This window comes from Pteropus medius, unplaced genomic scaffold, assembly GCF_902729225.1.
Source record: "Pteropus medius unplaced genomic scaffold, Ma_sr-lr_union100, whole genome shotgun sequence".
In the NCBI taxonomy this organism is placed as follows: Eukaryota; Metazoa; Chordata; class Mammalia; order Chiroptera; family Pteropodidae; genus Pteropus; species Pteropus medius.
Window position 1 is genome coordinate 4,456,248 of NW_024349797.1, and position 21,410 is coordinate 4,477,657.

A 21,410-nucleotide genomic window follows, 5' to 3' on the forward strand; every position below is an offset into this window, starting at 1 on the left:
GACAAAAGTACTAGCAGAATGAGGCCTGGGAGGGAAAAGAAACCTTTCTAGCAACAGATGGCCCACGGCTCAGCCCTGGCTCCAGAATGCAAAAGAGATGATCAGAAATAGATGTTCAGCAGGAGGCATCTGCCACATACATCATGCCTCATGGAGCTGCCATAGCTTTGACCAGGAAAACACTTCTCATCCCACTTTCTGCACAGACCCTCCTGAAATGCAGTGTGGACTTGGGAGGGGGCGTGGCAGGTCAGAGGCTGGAGAGGGACGGGAGCAGCAGCTAGAACAAGAATGAAAACAGCAGAAAGCTGTTCTCCAGCTTGGCATGGATAGAGGGCTACAGCCCCAACAAAAGTCAGGGCAGGCGGCTTCGCTCAAGCCCTATTTCCCACAGGCCTCAGAGCAGTGGGAACTTGTCTCAGTGATCACAGGGAGATTCCAACACCGTTTTCTGGTCTAGTTTTAGGACTTAAAATCCCATCCCAGGATTGGTGTCTTCCTCTCTGCCCACCTCGTTCTCCAGGCCTTCTCTCCCCTATGCCCTTCAGGATCCTAACAGAATGACCAACAGTAGGGGGAAAAGGTAAACCTTTATTTGGAAAAGAGAGTTTAAATGATCATTTCCAAAACATAAACAAGTAAGAAAACAAAAACAAAAACACAAGGTCATCTATCAAGCTACCTGCCCCGCCATCTACAGCCATTTTTAAACTGCATTTCCTGGCAGAGGGGAACAGTGATGGGCCACAGTCCTAGAATCCAATAGGGCACTGTCTCATCTCAGGAAATGCCCAGGGAGAGACAAACAGAGTGAACCGTGGGGTATGGACAGACAGGCCTGGGGCTCAGACAGGCACATGCCCGGTACCCAGGAAACAAATGTTTAAAAATATACAAGCATAGATAAATTTCCTAGAACCTAGGTGTGGACAGCTTATAACCACAAATGCAGCAGCAGAATTGAAGCTAGGTCTTTGGCTTTAAAAAAAAAAAGAGAGAGAAATTAGCCTCTGGCTAAATGTCCCTAACTCTAGCCTGTTAGCTATTCCTTCTGTCTCTTTCTGGAGGCTGAGTGGGGCAACAGCACATCAAAGCTGCTTGGGCCAGCAGCTACTCTGAATGAAGGGAGATATGTGGAGGACCTTGCCCAGGAACATCCCAGGCCACACTGCAGCATCAAAAGGTTAAGGCATGCAGGTAACGAGTGGGCACGGGAGCCCCCTGAATGGGCCACAGTACCCCCGTGCTGAGAGGGAAAGCAGAGGCAATGAGCAGCCGAGGCCTTGCTGATCCAAGCAAATCCTCAAGCACTGTGACCTCGAGTTCTTGAATCAGTTTTGCCCAAGGCGACCTTCCTGCTGAGGTTTGGCCTGAGCTAAATAGCAGGGTTTTTTCTAGGGAGAAAATGGGATGTCACCGGGGAGGCAGCAAAAAGTGAAAAGTAGTGGAAAGAGAGGAACAGAAACCTGCTTGTTAGGTGTGCAGAGGAAAGGGAACAAGTTCCTGAGGTCCTGAGCCCCGGGTGAAGCAGCTGCAGAGCCTGCCTGCTCCTTCCACCTATGGGACTCCCACCCTCACCCCAGTTCTGTGGGCTGCAGAGTCCAGTGAGAAAAGAATTTCCTAAAGGTTCTTTCTCCTCATCCTTAAAGAGTTTTAAACCTCAAACCACTGAACCACACACAGGAGTCTAAACTCTTGCCCCTCTCAGGGCAGCCTGGGGACAGGGGCTAACCCTAGAGAGAGCATCCCAGGCCTGTGGGGAGATCTGGGTTAGAGGCTCAGAGGCCTCTCGGGCAGGGAGTGCATTCCGGAATCTGCTCCTCCAGGCTGGGGGCCCCTTTCATTTCCAGAGCCCAGATAATGAGTATGCCCTGGCTGGCATGATGGACCCCTGATGAACCTCAGAAGATAAGAAAAGAAGGGCCCATGCCCTGCTCCTGCCTGGCAGCACACAACCACCAGGTCATGCTCTCGACCTGCCCCTTGTTCTACGGCCCCCGTGTGGAGAGTTAGAGGCAGGCATGGCCACACAGAGCTGTCCCACCTTGAGAGGGCACACACTGCACACGTCTCACATGTGCATCTGGCAAGAGGGCTGGGCCCAGAGGTGGTGAAAGGAGGGAGGAGGTCAGCTCAGATGGTACCACCAAGAAACAGCCTAAAAGCAAATAACCAAGGAGATCAATAGCTCCCGCAACCCTGGTAATTAAAAATCAAAGGGGAGCACTGGATACATGGAAGAAAGGGGGAACCCCCTTCTGCCTCTCTCAGAGCCACCAAGTATGTGGCATAGGATCAGCAAGAAGTTGGGGCGGGGCAGGGACCACAGGCAGAGACCGTGGACAGGCCTGGAGAAAATCTAACCATGGGAAAAAGGGAACAAGGAGGGGAAGGGGAAGGGAGGGGAGGGAACGTAAGTTTCTTGGATCTAAGTTTCCAGAAGCATGGGATATTTCCACAGTCTCTGATCCAGTGAGCTCTTCTGGAAGAGAAGCTCTCTTCCCCTGGGAGCCCCATCATGGGGCGGTGACTTCCATCCCGAAGCTGGCCAGCAGGCAGAGGTGGTCTGAAGAGCAGAAGGGGTTGGGTAAGCCGTTGGCAGCCCAGAGAATCTCTTCAGAGAGGAGGGAGAGTCGGCCCAGGAGCTTGAGAGTTCCGTCCTGATACAGCCTGTGATCTGGAGCACAAAGTGGAAGCCAGTGGGTAAAGCAGCCACAGCCACAGTGCATGTGGCAGGCAGGGCTTGTGGAAGGTAAGCCTTATGAAGGCTGCATCCCCCTGGCTGTCTACCCTCCCTCACCGCCTCCTGCTGCCTCTGGCTGAGGCATCATTTTCTCAGATACTCTGTGATATATCAATGAATGAAGCAGAGTGGGTTTTAAGGGACTGTGGCAACATGGAGAGTGTATGCCCTGGCCTAGCACTACATACAGATCTGATTTTCCAAGAAAAACTGGAAATCCAGATTTTTTTATATAAAATCTGATTTATAAACACAGGTGATCAATTTAAACATTTTAAAAGACATGCTTTTAACAAAGTAGACATGAGACTGGTTGACTGCTACACTGTGACTATTGGTGTAAGGTAAGGAGATAGGAAATAGAGTCTCTAAGTTCTTCGCTAACCAGCTGCCACTGAATAAATCCAGTAACCTCTTAGTGCTCTATTTTTACCTCTAAAATAGGGATGGAGAATGATTGTTCTGCCCACCTCTCTCTTATGCTACAAGGATAAAAAGAGAAGGCGGACAACTAGTCTAAGGAAAGTCTGATGAAGATGACCAGTGCCAGGTAGGAATGAAATCTGCTCCTCAGCTGGTCAAGTCCTAGCAGCCCATGCCATGCCACCAAATGCCTGACCTATCATCAGCCGTTCCAGGGACCCTTGGGGAAGGATTCTAGGGACCCTTGGGGAAGGATTCTAGGAACCCAGGATCCACTAGGCTTACCAGTTCCGTTCCCATTCTCACAGGAATCAGCTGAGAAGAAGATGTAATCCACTGTCGTTCCAAGACCCAAGGGCATTGTGGTGACCTCTGGGAGGCCATGCTGGGGCAGGAAATGCGTATAGGCCGAGGTCAGGTGGAGGCAGTGCTGGATGGTGCCTACAGTCCTACAGGGTGGAAGGGGAGGTGTCAGTCAAAATACATTACTGAACTTTTTCTCAAGCTTACTTTCTCGTGGGTTTTTTGAAGTTTTTTTAAATGAATGATCTCAAATAACTTAGTCTCAGCAAAAATTCTTTCTCATGCTAATAAGAGGCTGATAGTCCTAGCTATAATTAGCCTAGAAACAGACACATTTATACTCAGACCCCCTGACGTTCTTCGACCTCCACTCTTCTTGCTACCTGGTGAAGTATTCATAATATACCCCTGTCCATGGGTCAGCAAACGCTGTGAGGCATTCCTCCCTACACAGTGAAAAGTCAGTTCTTCATCTGCAAGAACCTGGGTGGGTCAGCTCTGGACTCTACACACCTCTATGTCCCTCCATAAAGGTAGCAAGTATTAGGGGAAAGGAGAGAGCTCAGCAAAAAGTGCTCCCCCAAATTAGCCTCAGGAAAGCCAGTGGGAATCTCTCTCATATACCTAGAAGGGCTGGAATGCAAGCTAAAGGAAGGAAGACTACCTGGGGAAGACAGGCTCAGGCTCAGATGTGTCTTCCTCAAGGACAGACTCGGCCCAGCCAGCAGGTCGCTCTGTAGAAGACCAGAGAGAAAGAGGTTTTATCACTGGCAGACAGCGAAGCAGGGTCGGAACCTTGCGCCCTGAAATCCCTCTGAGTTCTTTAACTAGATTGCCCCAGAAGGGAAAAGGGAAAGAGACAAGGTGAGGAGAGGAAGAAAACAATGGACCAAAGTCAAGAACCTCAGGAAAGCAGACAGACAGAGGCCTCTAACATAGACATTATCTTCCTTGGCTCAACACCTTTTTTTTAAAATTGAAATTTATTTTTAATAGGTAATACAGTCACATGGTACAAACATCAAAATGTAAAGAAAAATACCAGTGAAAAGTCTCCCACTCCAGGACCCTTGCCACAGAATTCTCTCCCTGGAGGCGACCGGTATTACCTAATTTCTGGTGTATTTCTCTAGAGATTTTCTATCACACACCATCCATTGTGTGTGTGAGTGTGTGTGTGTGCATGCATGTGTGCATTCACACATGTATGTATACACTATATGCATACATACTTACACACACATGTATATACACACACAAAGAAAAAAGACACACATTACCAATATCAGGAAAGTAGGAGGGGATATTGCAGATGCTACTGACATTAATGGGTGTTATGAACTGAATGTTTGTCTCTCTCCAAATTATGCTGAAATCCTAACCCCAAATGTGAGGGTATTAGGAGGTGGGGCCTTTGTGGGATGATTAGGTCATGAGGGTGGAGTCTTCATGAATGGGATTAGTGCACTATAAAAGGAGTCCCAGAGAGCTAACATCATACTTAACAGTGAAAACAACAACAAAGTTACAGGTCTTACACTTCTCTATCTCCAACTTATACAAAGCTAAAATAATCAAGACAGTGTGATACTGGTATAAGGATAGACATGTAGATGAATGGAGTATAATTGAGAGTCCAGAAACCATACATCTATGGTCAAGTGATTTTTCATCAGGGGAAAGATGAATGGAAAATGACTGCTAACAGATATGGGTTTCCTTTTAGGGGTGATGATCCTGGTGGTAGTTGCACAACTCTGAATATACTAGAAGCCACTGACTTGTACACTATAAACGGGTGAATTTTATGGTATGTGAATTTAATCTCAATAAAGTTCTTTTTTTAAAAAAAGATAAGGGAATGTTATAGACCACTTCATGCCAATAAATTTTATAATTTAAATGAAATGAAATATTCCTTTATATACCTTACATTTTCTCTGTTAACTTGTTTCTGTTTTGTTGCTATTATAGTTTTTTTATCTTTTAACAAATGTCATTATTTTTATATATGAATGCTAAGCATTTCTATATATTAATACTGTACCCAGTTACTTTCCCGAATTATCTTAATGCTTATGATAGTTGTTAGTTGATTCTCTTGGATCACCAGTTGTATAATGATATCAGTAGCAAGTAATAATTTATCTCCTCCTTTCCATTTTTCACTTCTATTTTCTTACCTATGTTTCTATTTTCTAAATATGTTGGCTGCTACCTCTAAACTCAGAAGAATAATGATAATGGTCAGGTTATCTTTGCCTTGTACCTTTAAGCAAGATGCTCATTTTTGGAGCTGAGATAAACTTTTTTTTCCCAGCCCAAGGCAGATCTATGCCCTTCTCCTACTCCTAGCAGCCTCAGTGCCTAGCTCCAGGGTGCACTGCCACCACCATGTGCTCCGACTAAGATAAATGCATTTGAACGATGTAAGGGATCATCTATTTTACCCTTAATTTAAGAGGGCTCTTTTTAAAAGAATCTAGAATAAAAAGATATTGAATTTTAAAAATGTCTCTTTGACATCTAGGATGCTTTTAATATATTGAACTAGATTTCATACATATATTAGCATGATAAATTATATGAATAGATTTTGCAATAGAGAACTATGTATAGTTCTGATCAACTCCATTTGGTCATGTTATATTGCTCTTTCAATGTGCTGCTAGATTGTTTCTTGATCTTCTATTTAAATTTTTTTGCATCAATATTCATAGGGGAGAATATTAGTCTGTAGTTTTTTCTGTGTAATTGTTGTCAGGTGTTGGTGTCAAAATACTTGCTTTATAAAAATAACTTGGCACCTTTCTTCTTCTGTGTTCTGTAACAATTTAAATAGTGGAATTACAGGTTCTTTAAAAGGTTTGATGACATTCTCCTATCAGTCAGAGCCTGGTGTTTGTGTAGGACTGCATCTCTGCAAACTGTTTTTTTTCCCACTATGGTAGTCTATTTAGATTATCTCTCCTGCAATCATTTTTAGTAAATTAGATTTTCTAAAATTAACATATACAATTAAGTTTCAATTTCTTTTGCACTTAGTTGAGCAAAGAACCCTCTTATAATCCTATTCATTCTCCTGTATCTGGATACTTCTACTTGCTCCTCTCCACCTAATAAAATAGGTAGCTAGTGGGCTTATGTCTAATTGACAGCTGTTTTTCACCCAAACCACCAAATCTTCGAGTTTATTAGTTCTACCACTTTTCTGTTTTATAAATTATTTTCATTTTTATTTTTCCTTCTGCTTTCAGTTCATTTTTGTCTAACTTCTTGAGTTGGATGCCTTATTTACTAACTTTCATCTTTTCTTATTAATGTAATTCTATGATTCTAAATATCCTATATAATTCTATGATTTTTTTCACTGAACACTGTTTTAGCTATAATCTCACAAATATATGGTATTTTCATTATTGTTATTTTCTAGATATCCTACAGTTTCCGTTTAAATTTCACCGTTGGCTCAAAAGTTTTTTGAAATTCTTTAAATGTCCAGATGATGGTATTTTCTTTTTGTTTTTAACTTCTAGTTTTACTGCATGTAAGGTCAGAGAAAGTTGACAATACTATTCCACTGTTTGAATTGTATTGAGGTTTTTAGATGGTCTAATATATGGTCAAGTCTTAAGAATTTCCTGTGGCTACTTAAAAAGATGTCATTGCTCTGTTTTCGGTATTCAGAGTTTGATACGTATCAATTAGATTTACCATACAACATATTACTTAAATCTTCTACACTCTTAGTTATCTGTTATAGAGTGAAAAATAGGAATTAAAATCTTTTACCATTAACTATTATCTGGCTATTATTTCTTTTTAAATCCTGTGGTTTCACTTTGTGATTGTTGATGTGACGTTCTTTGGAGCATAGTTATAACACTAATATCTTTATTTTGAGTCACATCTTTTACCATTATGATATGCCAGAAAGATAACAGTGACCAACAGGATATTGAAAATGGTTTCCCTCAACTCCAGGTTTTGCCCACGCAGCACTGTGTATAGACAGCACTGCTCTGGCAGTTACACAGGACTCGAGGTCTCCATGTGCCCCATGAGACCACATGAGCACAGGAGCCACAGCTGCCTCTACTTGAGCTGCAACATCTTCCTGGCCCATTCAGCACCCAAGCAAGCAAGTAGTAGCCAAGCAAGTTCTTCTGCAGGTATTAGGAAAGGGAATAATGAGTTGTGGCATACATTGGCCAGAGGAGAAGCTGGATTCAAACTTTCCTGGTTAGAAAACTGATCAGACAGCCTTTGCTCTATGGCTGTCTGGTCAGTTTGTAAAGAGTGGTTTACAAAAACCTTCTATTAGCAATTGTTTTTTTCTATAATGAACTTAATTGGGCACATGGTTTCTTGTTAAGTGTTAAAAGACCTGAAACTCCAAAGTACAATGTGAACATGCAAGGCTCATGAGAAAGAAAACATAACCCATTTCAGTGTGTTTATGAATGATATTGGAAAGAAATCACTAATAATTGAAAAAATTTATAAGAGAGGTGCTTAAAATTTAGATTCTTTCCTATGACTTACACTCTCACAAAGGGAGTTGGGGAGAGTGTGAATTACAATGTTTTTTATTATACAACTTGGGTGATAAAGAACGTTCCAGTGCAATGCTATGGCAGCTTGCAGGAAAGTTAGACCATCACTACCTAGCACTGCAGCTCCGTTTTGCAACTCAGATGCTTCCCATTAAAGTCGTGTCAAAGTCAAGTTAGCAAGTTTTGATGTACACAGTTGGGTTAGATGAATCTGGTATGTGACTAGAAATACTTGTTAGGACATCTAAACACGCCCTCTAGAAAAAAGATCACACTCCTTGTGCACTTAAGACTTTCTATTCATTGTCTAAAAATGGTGGTAGCTTTTTAGATTTGGAATCTTTAAAAGAGATTCATCAGGAGCCTGCTCAGCCCTGGGTGGGGGTACTGAACAAATGGAACGGCATGATCACAATATGTGGTGAAAGGGTGTTATTACCCAAATTTAATCTCAATTTTGAAACTACTGCTATTATTTTGCATTGTTAGTGAACTGGGTATTTATCCCCTACATAATGATTCTACTTACAAAGTGACCGTCAGTACATATTTTAAAAGTTCTTGGTTTAATTTTGTTATTAAATTGAAATGTTTATTTTACGTCTCAAGTACAGCACTTTTAAAAAAAATAACCTATTCTTAACAAGAAATTACCAATGTAGGATCCTACTACTGTTTAACTTTAGGATTTTATAGTCTTTAAACACTGAGCCACTGGTTCCCTATCTGACCCCAACTGACACAAGCACTTATCCCAGTTTCCGGTCACATGCCAGTCACTCAATGCACGGTAGCCATCATCATTATTACTGCTATTGCCACAGTTATAATAATATTTTACCTTTGCAATAAAAAAAAAATTGAGCCATTGAAATGTTTGCTACTCTGCGCAAAATGCCAATTCAAATTAAATTCCTATAAGAAAAAAATAAACTCATTGCTTACCCTTAGTCCTTTTACTATAGTTTTTTCTAGTCATTGCTTGTCTTTAGTCAGTCGGTCTTCTAGCATCTCTTCAAGAAAGGTTTTTGATTGACTATAAAATTCTTGAGCCATACCTTCCTTCCTCAAAGCCTTGCTCATCTGTCTTCTGTTGAATGTTAATGTTAAGAAGTCTGATGTCAACCTGATAATTTTTACCAAATGATTCTTTTATCTTTGACTTCTAGTAACTTTACTAGGATAGCTGAGTGTTGATGATTCTCCTATGTCAATTTTTTACTGAGACATGGTATATCCTCTCAATCTGAAGAGTCGGATCTTTTCATCTTTGGAAAATCTTCCTTGAATCATACCTTTAAATCTTCTTTTTGTGCCATTATACTGGTTTTCTTCTTCATCATCTCCAATTATGTGTATGCTGAATCGCCTTATCTTCCACTAGTCATTTTCTCTCTAGTCCTGTCCTTTTACTTCCTTTTTATTTTGCTTCCCCCACCCCCATCTCTCGTTTTCAGCAATATCTACTGTCTCTTGTGCTGCATCCAATTTTGTCTTCATTTTATGTGATTTTTAAATTGTTTATTTCACTTCTTTCCTCTGTAGCTTACATTTCATCTTCTAATGTCTTGCCATGTGCCTGAACTTATTTCAAAAAGGCAATTATTTTATTTTTGTGCTCATTTTATAAAGGCAATTGCTTCATTTTTTTAATTCATAGGAAAATAATCATAATTTTCACATGCGTGGCAAGAATTTTTATCTTTGAAATAAGCATTCTTTATCTGCCTTTTAATTTTCTTGTTTCTTTCACCTTTTTTTCTTGTAGTATTTTAGTATGGTTCTTGTAGTATTTTATGCTGGTTCCTATTGGGTAGCCCAGCTTTGAATTAGTTGAGGTTTCTCAACCAGAGCTATTTGTATAAAGTTTACATAAAGAAGAACTGAGTATGCATTCCAAGTAACAGGAATTTTCCTTATGACACAGGGTTTTGTCTGAGTCCTTTTAATCTTTACTTCTCCTCAGCCAAAAGAGATATACAGCTCTGTAAGTATCCTATCTACCCACCCCCAACTCCCCACCCCCATAACTGAAACAGACTGCTTAATGTAAATATGGCTTGATTCCTTGATCAGTCTTTCCTCCACTTCCTCTTAGGCCTAAAACAGATTCAGACAATCTACTATCACAACCTGTGCATCTTTCTCTTGTTGACAAAATAAGGATTTTGGTTTTGTTTCTCAAGGTACACTCCTCACCTTAGAGAAACATACTCTGCTGGTTCTTTTTGAGATCCATATACCCCACATACAACTCTCTCCATACTTCGTCCAGCGTGATCTCCAGTGCTTCCTGCAGCCATTCCACTTGTGTTGTGGTTCATGGTTTCAGATATCCTCAGATCTCCTAGTTTTCTCAAAGATGGAATTTACATTTTTTAAAATTCTCCTTGTTGCTTCGGAGTTTCAGAGATAAGAAGGGTAGAATGTCAAGTAAACTCTGCTGCGTTTAACCCAGAACTTCTCAGCAGGAGTAACTTTTTAGTACAACCAGGACCACTGTCACCTTATGATTTTCAAAGTTGTATCTTGTCTCCCACATGCTGTACACATGCTAGTAATTAGCAGCTTAAGCCTAAAAAAGTTAAGTGGCTTACTCAAGGTCTCAGAGCTGGTTAGAACCCAAGTCTTGATTCCTGGTTCGTGTTCTCACTATACTGCACATTCATGCATGAATATGGCCACAGAACTCCACTGACCTTCCTTTTAAGCATACTTATCACCAGAAGCTGATCTCTCATAATTATACCCAGGAAAGACTAAGAAACTACATAAATATCAGGAGTGTAGAGGAAAGGCCAAGAAAACAAGCTTAGTTCCCATTACCTGGCTTAGCATCTGTCACTCCTTCCATAAGAACCAGCCCTACTGGTCGCTGACAGGCGATGTTGCAGAAGTGGAAACGTAGCAGGAAGTCTCGGCTATACTTTCGTCTCTCTGTAAACCAGGAAAAGACACACAGTGAAAGAAAGGAAGAAGAGTCACATGCTGAGACCGCCTTAATATCAAGACGCTTCCAGCATAGGGACGCGAGAAGTCTGGCTCTAAAGACGAGATTTTCCGACAGCTATGATTTAAAGTTGTCCATTTCACTGGGTGACCATGAGGAGGATAGTGAGGAAAACAAAGGAACTTGCTAAGAGAATTGAGGGGATTATACTTTTTCTTCATTGAAGTGCCAGCTTTCTCCCAAAATGGGCAAGGAGGCACAGCCAACCACAATGTGACACATGCTCACCTAATCTCTTAGGGTGACAGGAGGTGACATACTGACAGCAATCTGTGATGCCTAGGGAGCTGGGCCATAGTGGGGCCTGTAGCTTCCTCTGGTAAAGTTGATGGGAGAAGTCTTCCTGTCCAGACACCTACAAGGAAAGAACAGGTGGGAATGAGGAAACTGAGATGGAAAAGAGAAATAGCCCATGTTTTGAGACACGTGGACATAAACACAGATACAAATCACACACTACATACATAATATAAGCAATACATACATACATAATTTAAGCAAAATATGTAAGTCTTAGGGGAAGGTTAAAAATGAGGAGCTAATTAAAACCATTATTTTTTTTACTAGAAACACTGAAATGTCCATGAGACAGGAATGAGGGATAAGAGAGTGAGGTATGTGAATCAAAGAGGATAGAACAATATGAGCATGTGGCCCTCTGAGTTTCACCTCAGAAAAACTCTTCATGACTCTCCACAGGGAATATCAACTTTCAGGGGCTTTAAGGTGCAATGGGAAAAGGTTTATCCTGATCTTTGGATCTTCTGAATCAAGGTCTAGCATCTCAAGCCTATTATTGGGAAACCACAGGGTCAAACCAAATGGGAAATGCACCAAAGCACTTTACCGTATCTATGTCACCATCCTCGGTCAAAGCCAATGAGCAGCCTGGGAATGGACAGAACGTAGTAGGGGAAACATTCGGCAATATCAGTCATCTGTATATCTCCAACATGTGTAGCAAAATTCCCTTCATTTCATTTAACAACAACAAATATTTGAATGTGCAAGACACTAGCTAAGTGCTGGGGAGAGAGCATTAATAGATACAATCTCTGTCCTTACAGGACATATGTCCAATATGCCCTCTAAAGTAAAACAGATCTGGAATTTAATGGCCATTTACTAGCTATGTGACATTGGTCAAGTTAGTTAACTTTCTTGGGTTCAATATCCTCTACCACAAAATGGGATAATAATACCACATATAATTAAGAATCTTGATAATAATAACCACTATCAAATTATCGACTGCTTCCTTTGAAGCAGAAACTGGAAAATACTTTCTGTGCATTATTTTATTTAATCTACCAAACAAACAAAAAATCCTCTGAGATCCCATTATATTCCCAGCGTATAAATAAGGCAAATGGGGCTTGAGGAAGTTAAGCAACTTGCCTAAGGTGGCAGATCAGGGATTTGAACTCAGGACGGTCTGGCTTCCAAATCACTACACCTAACTGTGCCTGTCACAAGTTAGGCACTTAGTAAATTATTTTCCTTATTCCCTGAGCGTCTTGATTATAGCAACTTTCTGGCAGGATAATGCCTTTCTCTGCACACGTGGCAATCAGGACATTGCTGGCACTCGAGTAACCTCATTAAAATAAAAACCCGAAGTGCTCAACAGTAATTCAGTCATTCTGTGTCCTTTCTCCACTATGCCAAAAGTTAAGCATTAAGTTGGATCAGGAGGGGCAAAACAAAGGAACAGGAATATTAAGTAGCTTATAAAAAATTAGCATAGGCTGACTGCCCATCAGCGTAGCTAAATAAACTGATAAAGTAGGAGGTATATATGCTATCAACATTCAGCAGTTAAAAGGAATGAGATAGATCCATATATGCATTGTTGAGTGAAAATAAACCAAGCTACAAAATGAAATAGTAATATATGTTTATAAACACACACGATAAGATTATATATCACCTGTTAGAAGCAACCACAGCATAGTATTGGAGGGCAAGAGCTCTGGGGCCAGACCATCTGGTTACAAATCCTGGCTCCACCACTAACGACCTGCATAATCTAGAGTAAGAAAATTACCTAACTTCTCTGTGCCTTAGTTTCCTCATTTATAGAATGGAAGCAATAGAAACTGTCAAAATTAATGAGTTAATACATGTAAAGTGCTTAAAATAGCAGCTGGCACACAGTAAGTGCTTAATAAATGTAAATTATGATTAGATTACATTATCACAGGACCACAGATTATCACTGTAAATGCACAGAAAATGACCTGGAAGACCACCACCAAACTTCAATTATTACTTGACTCTAAAGGGAGATGTAGAGAATGTAGGTAATAAGGAGCTTTGGCCTTATTTTGTTTGAATTCTTGCAAGAATGTACTTACGTATTACTTATAAACAAAAACTAAAAGGATTCCAATATGCCAAAGGCACTCAAGAGTTCCTATCTTCCAGGCTTTGGGCACAAGAAAGCAAGGAGCCAGAACAGGTATAATGGAGATCCTGCCACAGAAGCAGCATTGGACACCTACACCCGAATCTCTCCCTATGCCACGCTCCCACCCCCACAGTGGCCTCCCCCATTTCACCTTCCAGGCTGGCATCCCATGATATTGGAGCTCTCCGTCCCTGATGAAGTTGTAGAGAGGTGAATCAGGGACGGAATTCAGGTCCCCACACAAGATGATGGGGCAGTGGCTGCCATCTGACAACCTGGCCACCTTGTCCACTTCAGCCAACAGAATGGCCATCTGGGCCAGCTTGACATCACCCCGGCGTGGGTTGTACAGAACGTGAGTATTTGCCACACATAGTGGGGCCACTGAGACTTGCCCCAGGCCTTCTGGGACTAGTGGCTGCAGCAGCAACACTAAGCCTACATTATCCCGATTGAGGAGCTCCAAGCCAGGTCGGAAGTACTCCACAGGGCTGGCGCAGAGCAGACGGAATCTCGTGGGCTTGTAGCAGACAGCACAGCCATCCGTCTTACACCCGGTCCTCCTCTTGTAGAAACAGGTAAAGCCTGCAAGGAACACCCAGCCAAGGAGATGGATCAGAGTCCTGGAAGCCTGAATCCCTCCAACCAGTGGCAGTAACCCAGGTGTGTGTGCATAATGCATTGCTTCTGCTGCTCAATAAGGGGAGTCCTTGCCTTTGCCAATTCCTTGGTTCTGCAGAGGTTCCCTTACAGTTCTAACCAGATGACTAAGAGGCTCTAAGGGGAAGGACAGAAGGGTATGAAGCTATATAAGTTCATAAGAAAAGCATGGAATCTAAAGTCAGACAAGCTGGAATCCTAGCTCCACAACTTACTAGCTTTGTAGCTTTGTGACCTTGAGCAAGTCACAAAACTTTTGAGAACCTGTTTCCTTACTGCAAAATGGGGATAATACTCAGTCTCACAGGGTTGATTAATTCAATGACTAAACAGCAACATGTGTCACAATTGCTTTAAAACTGCAGAACTCTACTTTCTTTCTCAGCCACAAAGGATCTAGCTCGCTCACAGGTGAGACTGCGGGTTTACTGCGACAAAAGAAAAAAGATGGTGTCTTCAGGAGAGAGCAGAAAGAGCTGTAGGAAGAAAGACTGACAAACATGCCACGGAGCTGCCTTACCCATCATTCGCAGAGAGGGCTCCAGCTGCTCCCAGTAGTGATCTTCCTGGACTTCCTGGAGACACAGGATCTGGGAAATGGACAAGGAAACCAATCACTCCAGAATACCCAGAGTGCTGAATGTGACTCCCACTCCAAGAGCAGGCATTGTGGGTCTCAGACAGGGTCACACTGAAACTTCCCTGCCAGGGTTGACTCTTCCCAGCCAGCGACCCCCAGCAAGAATAGGCCCAGAGTTAAGCTGAGGAGACCGGACACATGCACTGGATTTTCCTGCTCCTTAAATCCCTCAAGTCTCCTTCTCTGCATAAAGATGCTGGAAAGTGCACCTAGGGAGAGTCTTCTCAGCATCTGCCAAAAACTCATTTACTCCAGGCAGGAAACTCCAGCCTTAGGCAAGACTCCAGTCACATGGAGACTCCAGAACAACAATGGGAATGAATTCCTTTTCTAAGAGCACTGGGAAACAGCGCAACTTGCAGGGCAAATGCAAGATGGCACTTCTCCCTCTCTTCACTCACATCAGGGTCCCAGTGCTGGAATTCCTGCATGAGATTCGCAAAACGATAGTTCCAATTGAGGATGTCTGGGTGGCAATGCAGATAGAGCTCGGAGCTCTGCTGCATCAAGTCCTGGGCCAGGATGTTATAGGACATCAGCGTGAACTGGAACTGAGGCCCATCCCCTGCCTCCAGGCCCTGAGCATCTGGCTGAGTAGAGAAATCCTCCCATTCTCGCCACAAGATTTCTGCAAAGGGGTCAGGAAGAAAAGGTCCACAAGTACATGTAACCCACAGGCCCCTGCCATCCCCACTCATGATTCAGTGATAGTATCTGAAGTTCCATTTTTCATATCCCATGTCACCCATCCCTCTCTGTGGCAATTTAAACAGCATTCTAAGGACATTCTCAGACTAGACAGTAAGCTCCACAAAACCAGAGATAATCTTGGCCTGTTCAGGGCTGTATGTCCAGTACCTGGCACCTAGTACATGTTCAATAAATACAGGCTGGTAATTTCTCACTTGTGACAAATCCATCGGTCTCTGGGGAAATCACTCAGATGAATGTACATAATAGTCTACTGAGGTTAAAGCCATTTCTAGAGCAATCTCGGTCTTGGGTGTTTTCTAACCTCTAAACCTGGAAGAGTCTGGGTAGAAACCACAATGTATCCCCCACCTCCCAGACACGGAGCTGCAGAGTAAATTTCAAACCTATTTGAGCCTCAGAACTCATTCTTCAAATTTTATCTGTGGTACCTATATGTACCACAGATAAAACTGGAGTTATTCTGGTTGAGGCAAAGAGTGGAGGCCCAAGAGCTCTCCGTCCCTCCCTCCAGAAAGCCCTTGGGTCACCTCCAGAGAAACAATAGAACGGAGAATCAGAACTAGGGTCTGCTTTCTGCTCTGCCACTACCAAGCTACATGACTTTAGGCATGTCCCACTACCTTTCTGCACTGGGGTTATTTCATCTGAAAGACCATGGTGCTGGATGAGATGATCTCTAAGGCCCCTCTAGATCTGACACTGCAAGATTCTCAAAAAACAGAATGTAGCGGCAGAGCTCCCCACCGAAAATCTTCTTTAGTGATGGCTCTGCCCACACCCACAACAACCTGCTACCCTGGTTAGCTCAGTTGTCAGACTCACCATGATAAGGAATTTCCATTGGGGGTGGCTGCAACTGCCCGAGGCCCTCAAAGGGCCAGATGGGAGCCTCTTCCTGGGGCATAGGCTCAGGTGCTATGCTCCAGGCCACCACTGCAGGGTCTTCTTCCCACTGCTCTGCAGCCAGGGCACCCATTGAGAGGACAGCACAGTCTGCATACTGGGGGCCGGACTGCATGGGGACAGCTGCCCACATTGGGCCCTCAACCTCTGGCAGTGCCTCGTCTCCTAGCACCTCAGGGCAAGGCTCCTCCAGGTTCTCTACTGCCCGCAGGTCACTCAGCTGCCTGCTTGACCACTTGTCCTCTGAAGTAGCATCCTGTTCTCCGGGATTATCCATCAGAAGTGCCAGGCTGCTCTGGGCTAGTCCCTTATCTACTAGGGGATCCTCGCTCACAGTTGAGAGCACCTGGCTCGACCCTTCTTCTTGCCACTGCTGCAGCAGGCCCTCACACTCTTCCTGGTCCGGGCCCCGAGGTGCCATGGCAAAGTCACCCTCTACCTGGGAGGACGAGCTCTTCGCCAAAAGGGCATTTTTTCGACATGGGAAGAAAGCATCTAAGAAGAAAGCCAAAATACCATGTTATAAGACAGCATCACCCCACCCCATATTCTTCTCTCAAGTAGAATGTGAATCCCATATAAGCAAGAATCATATGCATCTTACTCATCATTGATCCATCACTGAGACTGCCCATTTTAGTGCCTGGAACATCATCATCAGAGCAAAGTGCTTACCTTGTGCCAGGCACGGTTTTAAGTGCTTTACAAGAATTAACTAATTTATACGGTAGGAATCTGATATGTGTTCAGTGCAGGAATGAAAGAATGGCTAGCCCACATAATCTAGGATGGAGATAGTCATATATAACTGCACCTCTTCAGCTAGAGGTTAAAACTACTATTAAATATCAACTCTCTGTTCTGAGAACCACATTACACTGGAACCAGAACTTGACCATGAATCAGAACTGTGGGTTATGGCCTAGCACTGAAATTAACAAAACTGTGACCTTGGACAGTGCCCTCAGTGAGATGGACTCACTCTTGACTATAAAATGGGGACAAGGGAAGTTTGAATTAGATAATCTCCAAAAGCTTTTCTAGTTCTTAAATCCCCTAATCTATGAGTGCATTCCAAAAGAAAAAGTCCCAAAGTAGACAAAAGGTGTCTCAAAATCTATACAATTTACTTAACAAAGGACCTTGATCCTCTTCTCAAAGAGATTTATTCTGCTCGTAAGTCATAAACTTCATTATTAGCTTTCCCATTCCATAACACAACAGAGTCTGTAAATCAAAAGGTGCCAACAACTGATAGGAAGAGACAGCTGTCATCTCTGCTACAGCAGCCACAAATGACAGCCAACAGGCAAGAAAGGTGAGAAAAACTCTAAAATTAAAGACCCCAAAATCCAAGCATAGTATTTTGGTGCAAGCAAACACCCCCTACACACTAAATCACTGATTTATGGCACAGGGCAAGTGACGCGCATGATGCTGACTTCCAATTACCAGAGATTCATTTTATCAGCTCTACTTTTTTTTAAAGGCAAGAAAAACATCAGAATGGCTTAAATGTTGAAAGACGCTATCTTATTTACAGCCTATATGGATTTATGTCTCTCTAAACCTGGGGTGATTTTGCTTTTAGGAGACATTTGGCATTGTCTGGAGACACTGTGGTTGTCCCAACTGTAGGGATGCTACTGGCATCTAGTGGTTAGAGAATAGGGATACTGCTGAACATCCTACAGTGCAAAGGACAGCCCCACAACAAATTATCCAGGCCCAAATGTCAAAAGTGCTGAGACTGAGAAACCTTGCTTTAAACCCATGGACTCGGTGCTGGCTTTAGTCTCAGGGACTGGCTAATTCCCTGCTCCTTGAAACATCTTCTATGTACACCAGATGGTAGAGGTTCTTTTGTTTACATGTGTGGTGGTGGCTTGTTTTTCAGCAGCAGAATGCTTTTATTAAACAAAAGAAAGAAAAGAAAAACTGTAGAAACCAAATACATAAAGTTAATACAAGCAGGACTACTTTAATGGGTGTGGGGGAGGGGGTAGGATAGGAGGAGGTGGCCCCTTCTGAGATCCCTAAAATTCTAACAATAGTCTAGAAACCTCTGGACTCGTATATGTCACTAAGGCTGGACAATGGAAAAGTTCCAGAAATGACAGCAGGAAAATGCTTTAGTTCTCTGAAAACAATTACTTCTGTAGAGCTTCTCATTCCTCAGAAGTATGTACACACGAGCCATTCCTACATTGAGTGCCCACAATGTTCTGAGCAGTTAGCAGTAGAGACACGGTGAGCAAAACAGACATGACCCTGCCCTCCTGGAGCTTGCATTCTAGTAGCAGACAGAAATATATATTTTTTATGAAATATACATATATTATGTAATATAAATTACACACACAGTGAAACATTCCATTAACAAAAAGCACAGAATGCATAGCAGCACCACTGATTTCTAAGAAACTACTTCTTGGGCCTGTCTTGCTACCTAAATTGCCAGAGAAAAGTATGGGAGTTCTGTGGCATCTTTGGGAGGAACTAACAGAAGGTCTCAGAAGAGCCTCAGGTGTTTAAAGGCCAGGACTGAAAAGTGCAGGCAGATCCAGAAAAAGTGAACTCTTTCCACTCTTATCTTAAGTATCTACTGGGCTTCCACCCCTCATCTCTAAAAGCACAGGAGACTGCTTTCAGAGATGAGGTTTAAATGAGGCTGAGCATCTGTTTTTCAACCAGACTTCTCCAAGAGAGGAGAATGAGAGGCAGCTGTGAAAGGTGAGTGTGGCGTTAACCCAGGTAGAGGACAGGGTCGTCCAGTCTTCAGCCCCAACATACCTCAGGGCCGATAGGCCTTACCCAGAGAATTCGGGGATTCGCCTTGGCCCCGAGTCACCAACCCTCTGCGACATCCCCAGGGCAGTGACTTAGCGGACCTCAAAAGCCTCTCTGCACCCCAGGGTCCAAGGAGGGGCGGCCTCTGCCTCTTCCCCAGCCCCCCTCCGCGTTAACTGTGGCCCAACGACACCAGGCCACAGGCGTGATCAGGCGCCTCCCTCGAGGTTGTCAGCCAAGCCTGGGCCCCATGGAATCCAGGACTGGTACCAAGGCCGAGGGCCACCTCCTCACACCTTGGCGCTGCCGGGGGAAGGTGGTCTTGAGGCCCAACGCGCCGCACGCCGCCTCAGGCCCCGCGGGGCCGGCCTGGGCCTGGCTCCCGCCTGTCAGGACGCGGGGCCAGTACCTGAGAGGGCACGGAAGAGGCGCGCGGCCGGCAGCAGCAGGTAACACAAGCAAGACGCGATCATGGCCGGCCTGCCGACCGCGCCTGCGCCCACCGCCCCTCCTCGCCGCAGGCCGCCTGTTCTCCGGGAGCTCCGCCCCGCCCCGGACTCGCCCCGCCCCCGGCTCCACCTCCGGGCTGGCTCACGTGGTACCGCAGAGCTTCAACAACAACTTTATTAGGAGCCAAGGACTCCACGAGTTCCCGCGCGGGCGGGAGAGTTCTGTTCCCGTGGCCTGCCCCCTCCCGCCCCCAGGGACCATCCAGATGCCTTGGTTTGAAATCAAGCGCCTAATTAGGGTTCCACCGCATAATTTCTTCACCCCTCACTTTTCTTATATGTAAAATGAAGGGCTGGACTTTCTCTAAGGCGTCACCAAGCCCTGACTTCTATAATCTCACCCTTCCCAGTCCATAAGAGAGAGTAAATTCTTCCCCATTTTTCTTTTTTTCTTGACTCTACTGTCTTCCCCAGCTCAGATACTAGGTCACAAATTTTGTTCTTCCTCATCCTGTTCCAAAGGGGCCCTCTTTTTACCTAATCTGGAAAAAAAAAAAGAAAAAAAATGTCCACTTGGTAAGGGAGTCGAGAAAGGATGGGTGGGGTGGAGAACTTCCACAAAGGCAGAGACCAAGTCTGGTTGGTTGGTTGGTTGGTTGGTTTTCATTGAGGTATCTCTAGTGCCTACAACAGTATCAGGCACATAAATCTTTGTTGAGGGATTGAACAAAGCATATGTCACTGAACGAAGGCCAGGTCTTCTATTAACTCTATGCTACCCAAAGACCTCTTTGAGTCTCTCTTCCCTATCCCCACCCAAATCTTCTGCTCCAACCACACTCTGAAGAAGGAAGGACTGTATAATACTACCAATTTCAGTACCCAGTGTCTGAGCTGTGCAATTTCCAATTTGTGGCTGGAGCCTCGGTTGTTCAGGGAAGCCTTCTGGGGAGTCACCAGATCCTGGACCAGCTGGGTACATCATAACACTGAAAGGCTAAAAGGAAGGAGAGTCAGTACTGTGGTTTTTCCACTGTTTTTCCTTAGCTCTAGAGAAGTGTCTGCCTTTAGGTAACCACACTCATGCCTTGGCCTGAGATAAAGCAGAGACCCCAGGGGTTAATCTGAAATTTGAGAAACCTTTTGGAAGCTAGTGCACAAATGTTACCTAAGGAGCCCCCAAAGTCAAGTCCACTCCTTTGATGTGGCTGAAGCAAACCTTCCATGTATTTTTCTTCCATTTTGTCCCAATAGTTACCCAGAAGTCCATATTCCAAATCAGATCCTAAATCAAAGTACTTAACTAGAGACCTTTTATTATTTTGTGAAATTAGAGTTTCCTTATCCACCCAGAAAATGTCTTAAAAAATAAAAATTCCTATTCCCTACTCCCCAGGTTTTGATTCAGCGAATCTGGGGTGGGGCCCTTAAACACTGACCAAGTTATTCTAATAAATGGTTTGGGAACCTCTCCTAAGGACCTAGCCTCAACTGGGCTATTCAATGCATATATGGGCAAAATGCATTAAACCAACTGATGCCATGTCCTTTCAGAGGCTTTTCTTGAGGCCAGTTAAGCGAGGCTGCTCTCTTTCTGTTTCTGGATCCATAATCAGCTCTGTTAGAAAGTGTAGGATAATGTGAGAATCACAAGCTTTGGAGTTAGACCACCTGACTTCAGATCCTGGCTTTGTGACTGCCTACCTGTGGAATTTCTCAGGTTACCTAACTTCTTGGAGCCTCAGTTTCCTCACTGTGCCAACCCAAGTTAAGCTCTAAGTGTTTACAATTATATTTTTAAATTTTAGG

At 43.6% G+C, this 21,410-nt stretch overlaps 1 protein-coding gene across 5 annotated transcripts; it reads right to left on the bottom strand.

The window, feature by feature from the left end:
* Window positions 1-571: 571 nt before the first annotated feature.
* On the bottom strand, window positions 572-19,720 carry ANGEL1 (angel homolog 1). Of its 5 annotated transcripts, none has more exons than XM_039883879.1 (10): window positions 19,562-19,720; window positions 16,282-16,857; window positions 15,147-15,373; window positions 14,626-14,695; window positions 13,597-14,030; window positions 11,264-11,390; window positions 10,852-10,962; window positions 4,134-4,203; window positions 3,452-3,615; window positions 572-2,677 (listed from the first exon to the last, which is right to left on the bottom strand). In XM_039883879.1, the coding sequence occupies exons 1-10, from the start codon at window positions 19,623-19,625 to the stop codon at window positions 2,517-2,519; spliced, it is 2,004 nt and encodes a 667-aa protein (XP_039739813.1). In that variant the 5' UTR covers window positions 19,626-19,720; the 3' UTR covers window positions 572-2,516. The 5 variants fall into 5 exon arrangements, with proteins under 5 accessions (XP_039739813.1, XP_039739815.1, XP_039739814.1 ...); XM_039883881.1 differs by lacking the exon at window positions 572-2,677 and adding an exon at window positions 10,269-10,372; XM_039883880.1 differs by lacking the exon at window positions 572-2,677 and adding an exon at window positions 10,225-10,372 and having other exon boundaries at window positions 3,478-3,615.
* Window positions 19,721-21,410: the final 1,690 nt, after the last annotated feature.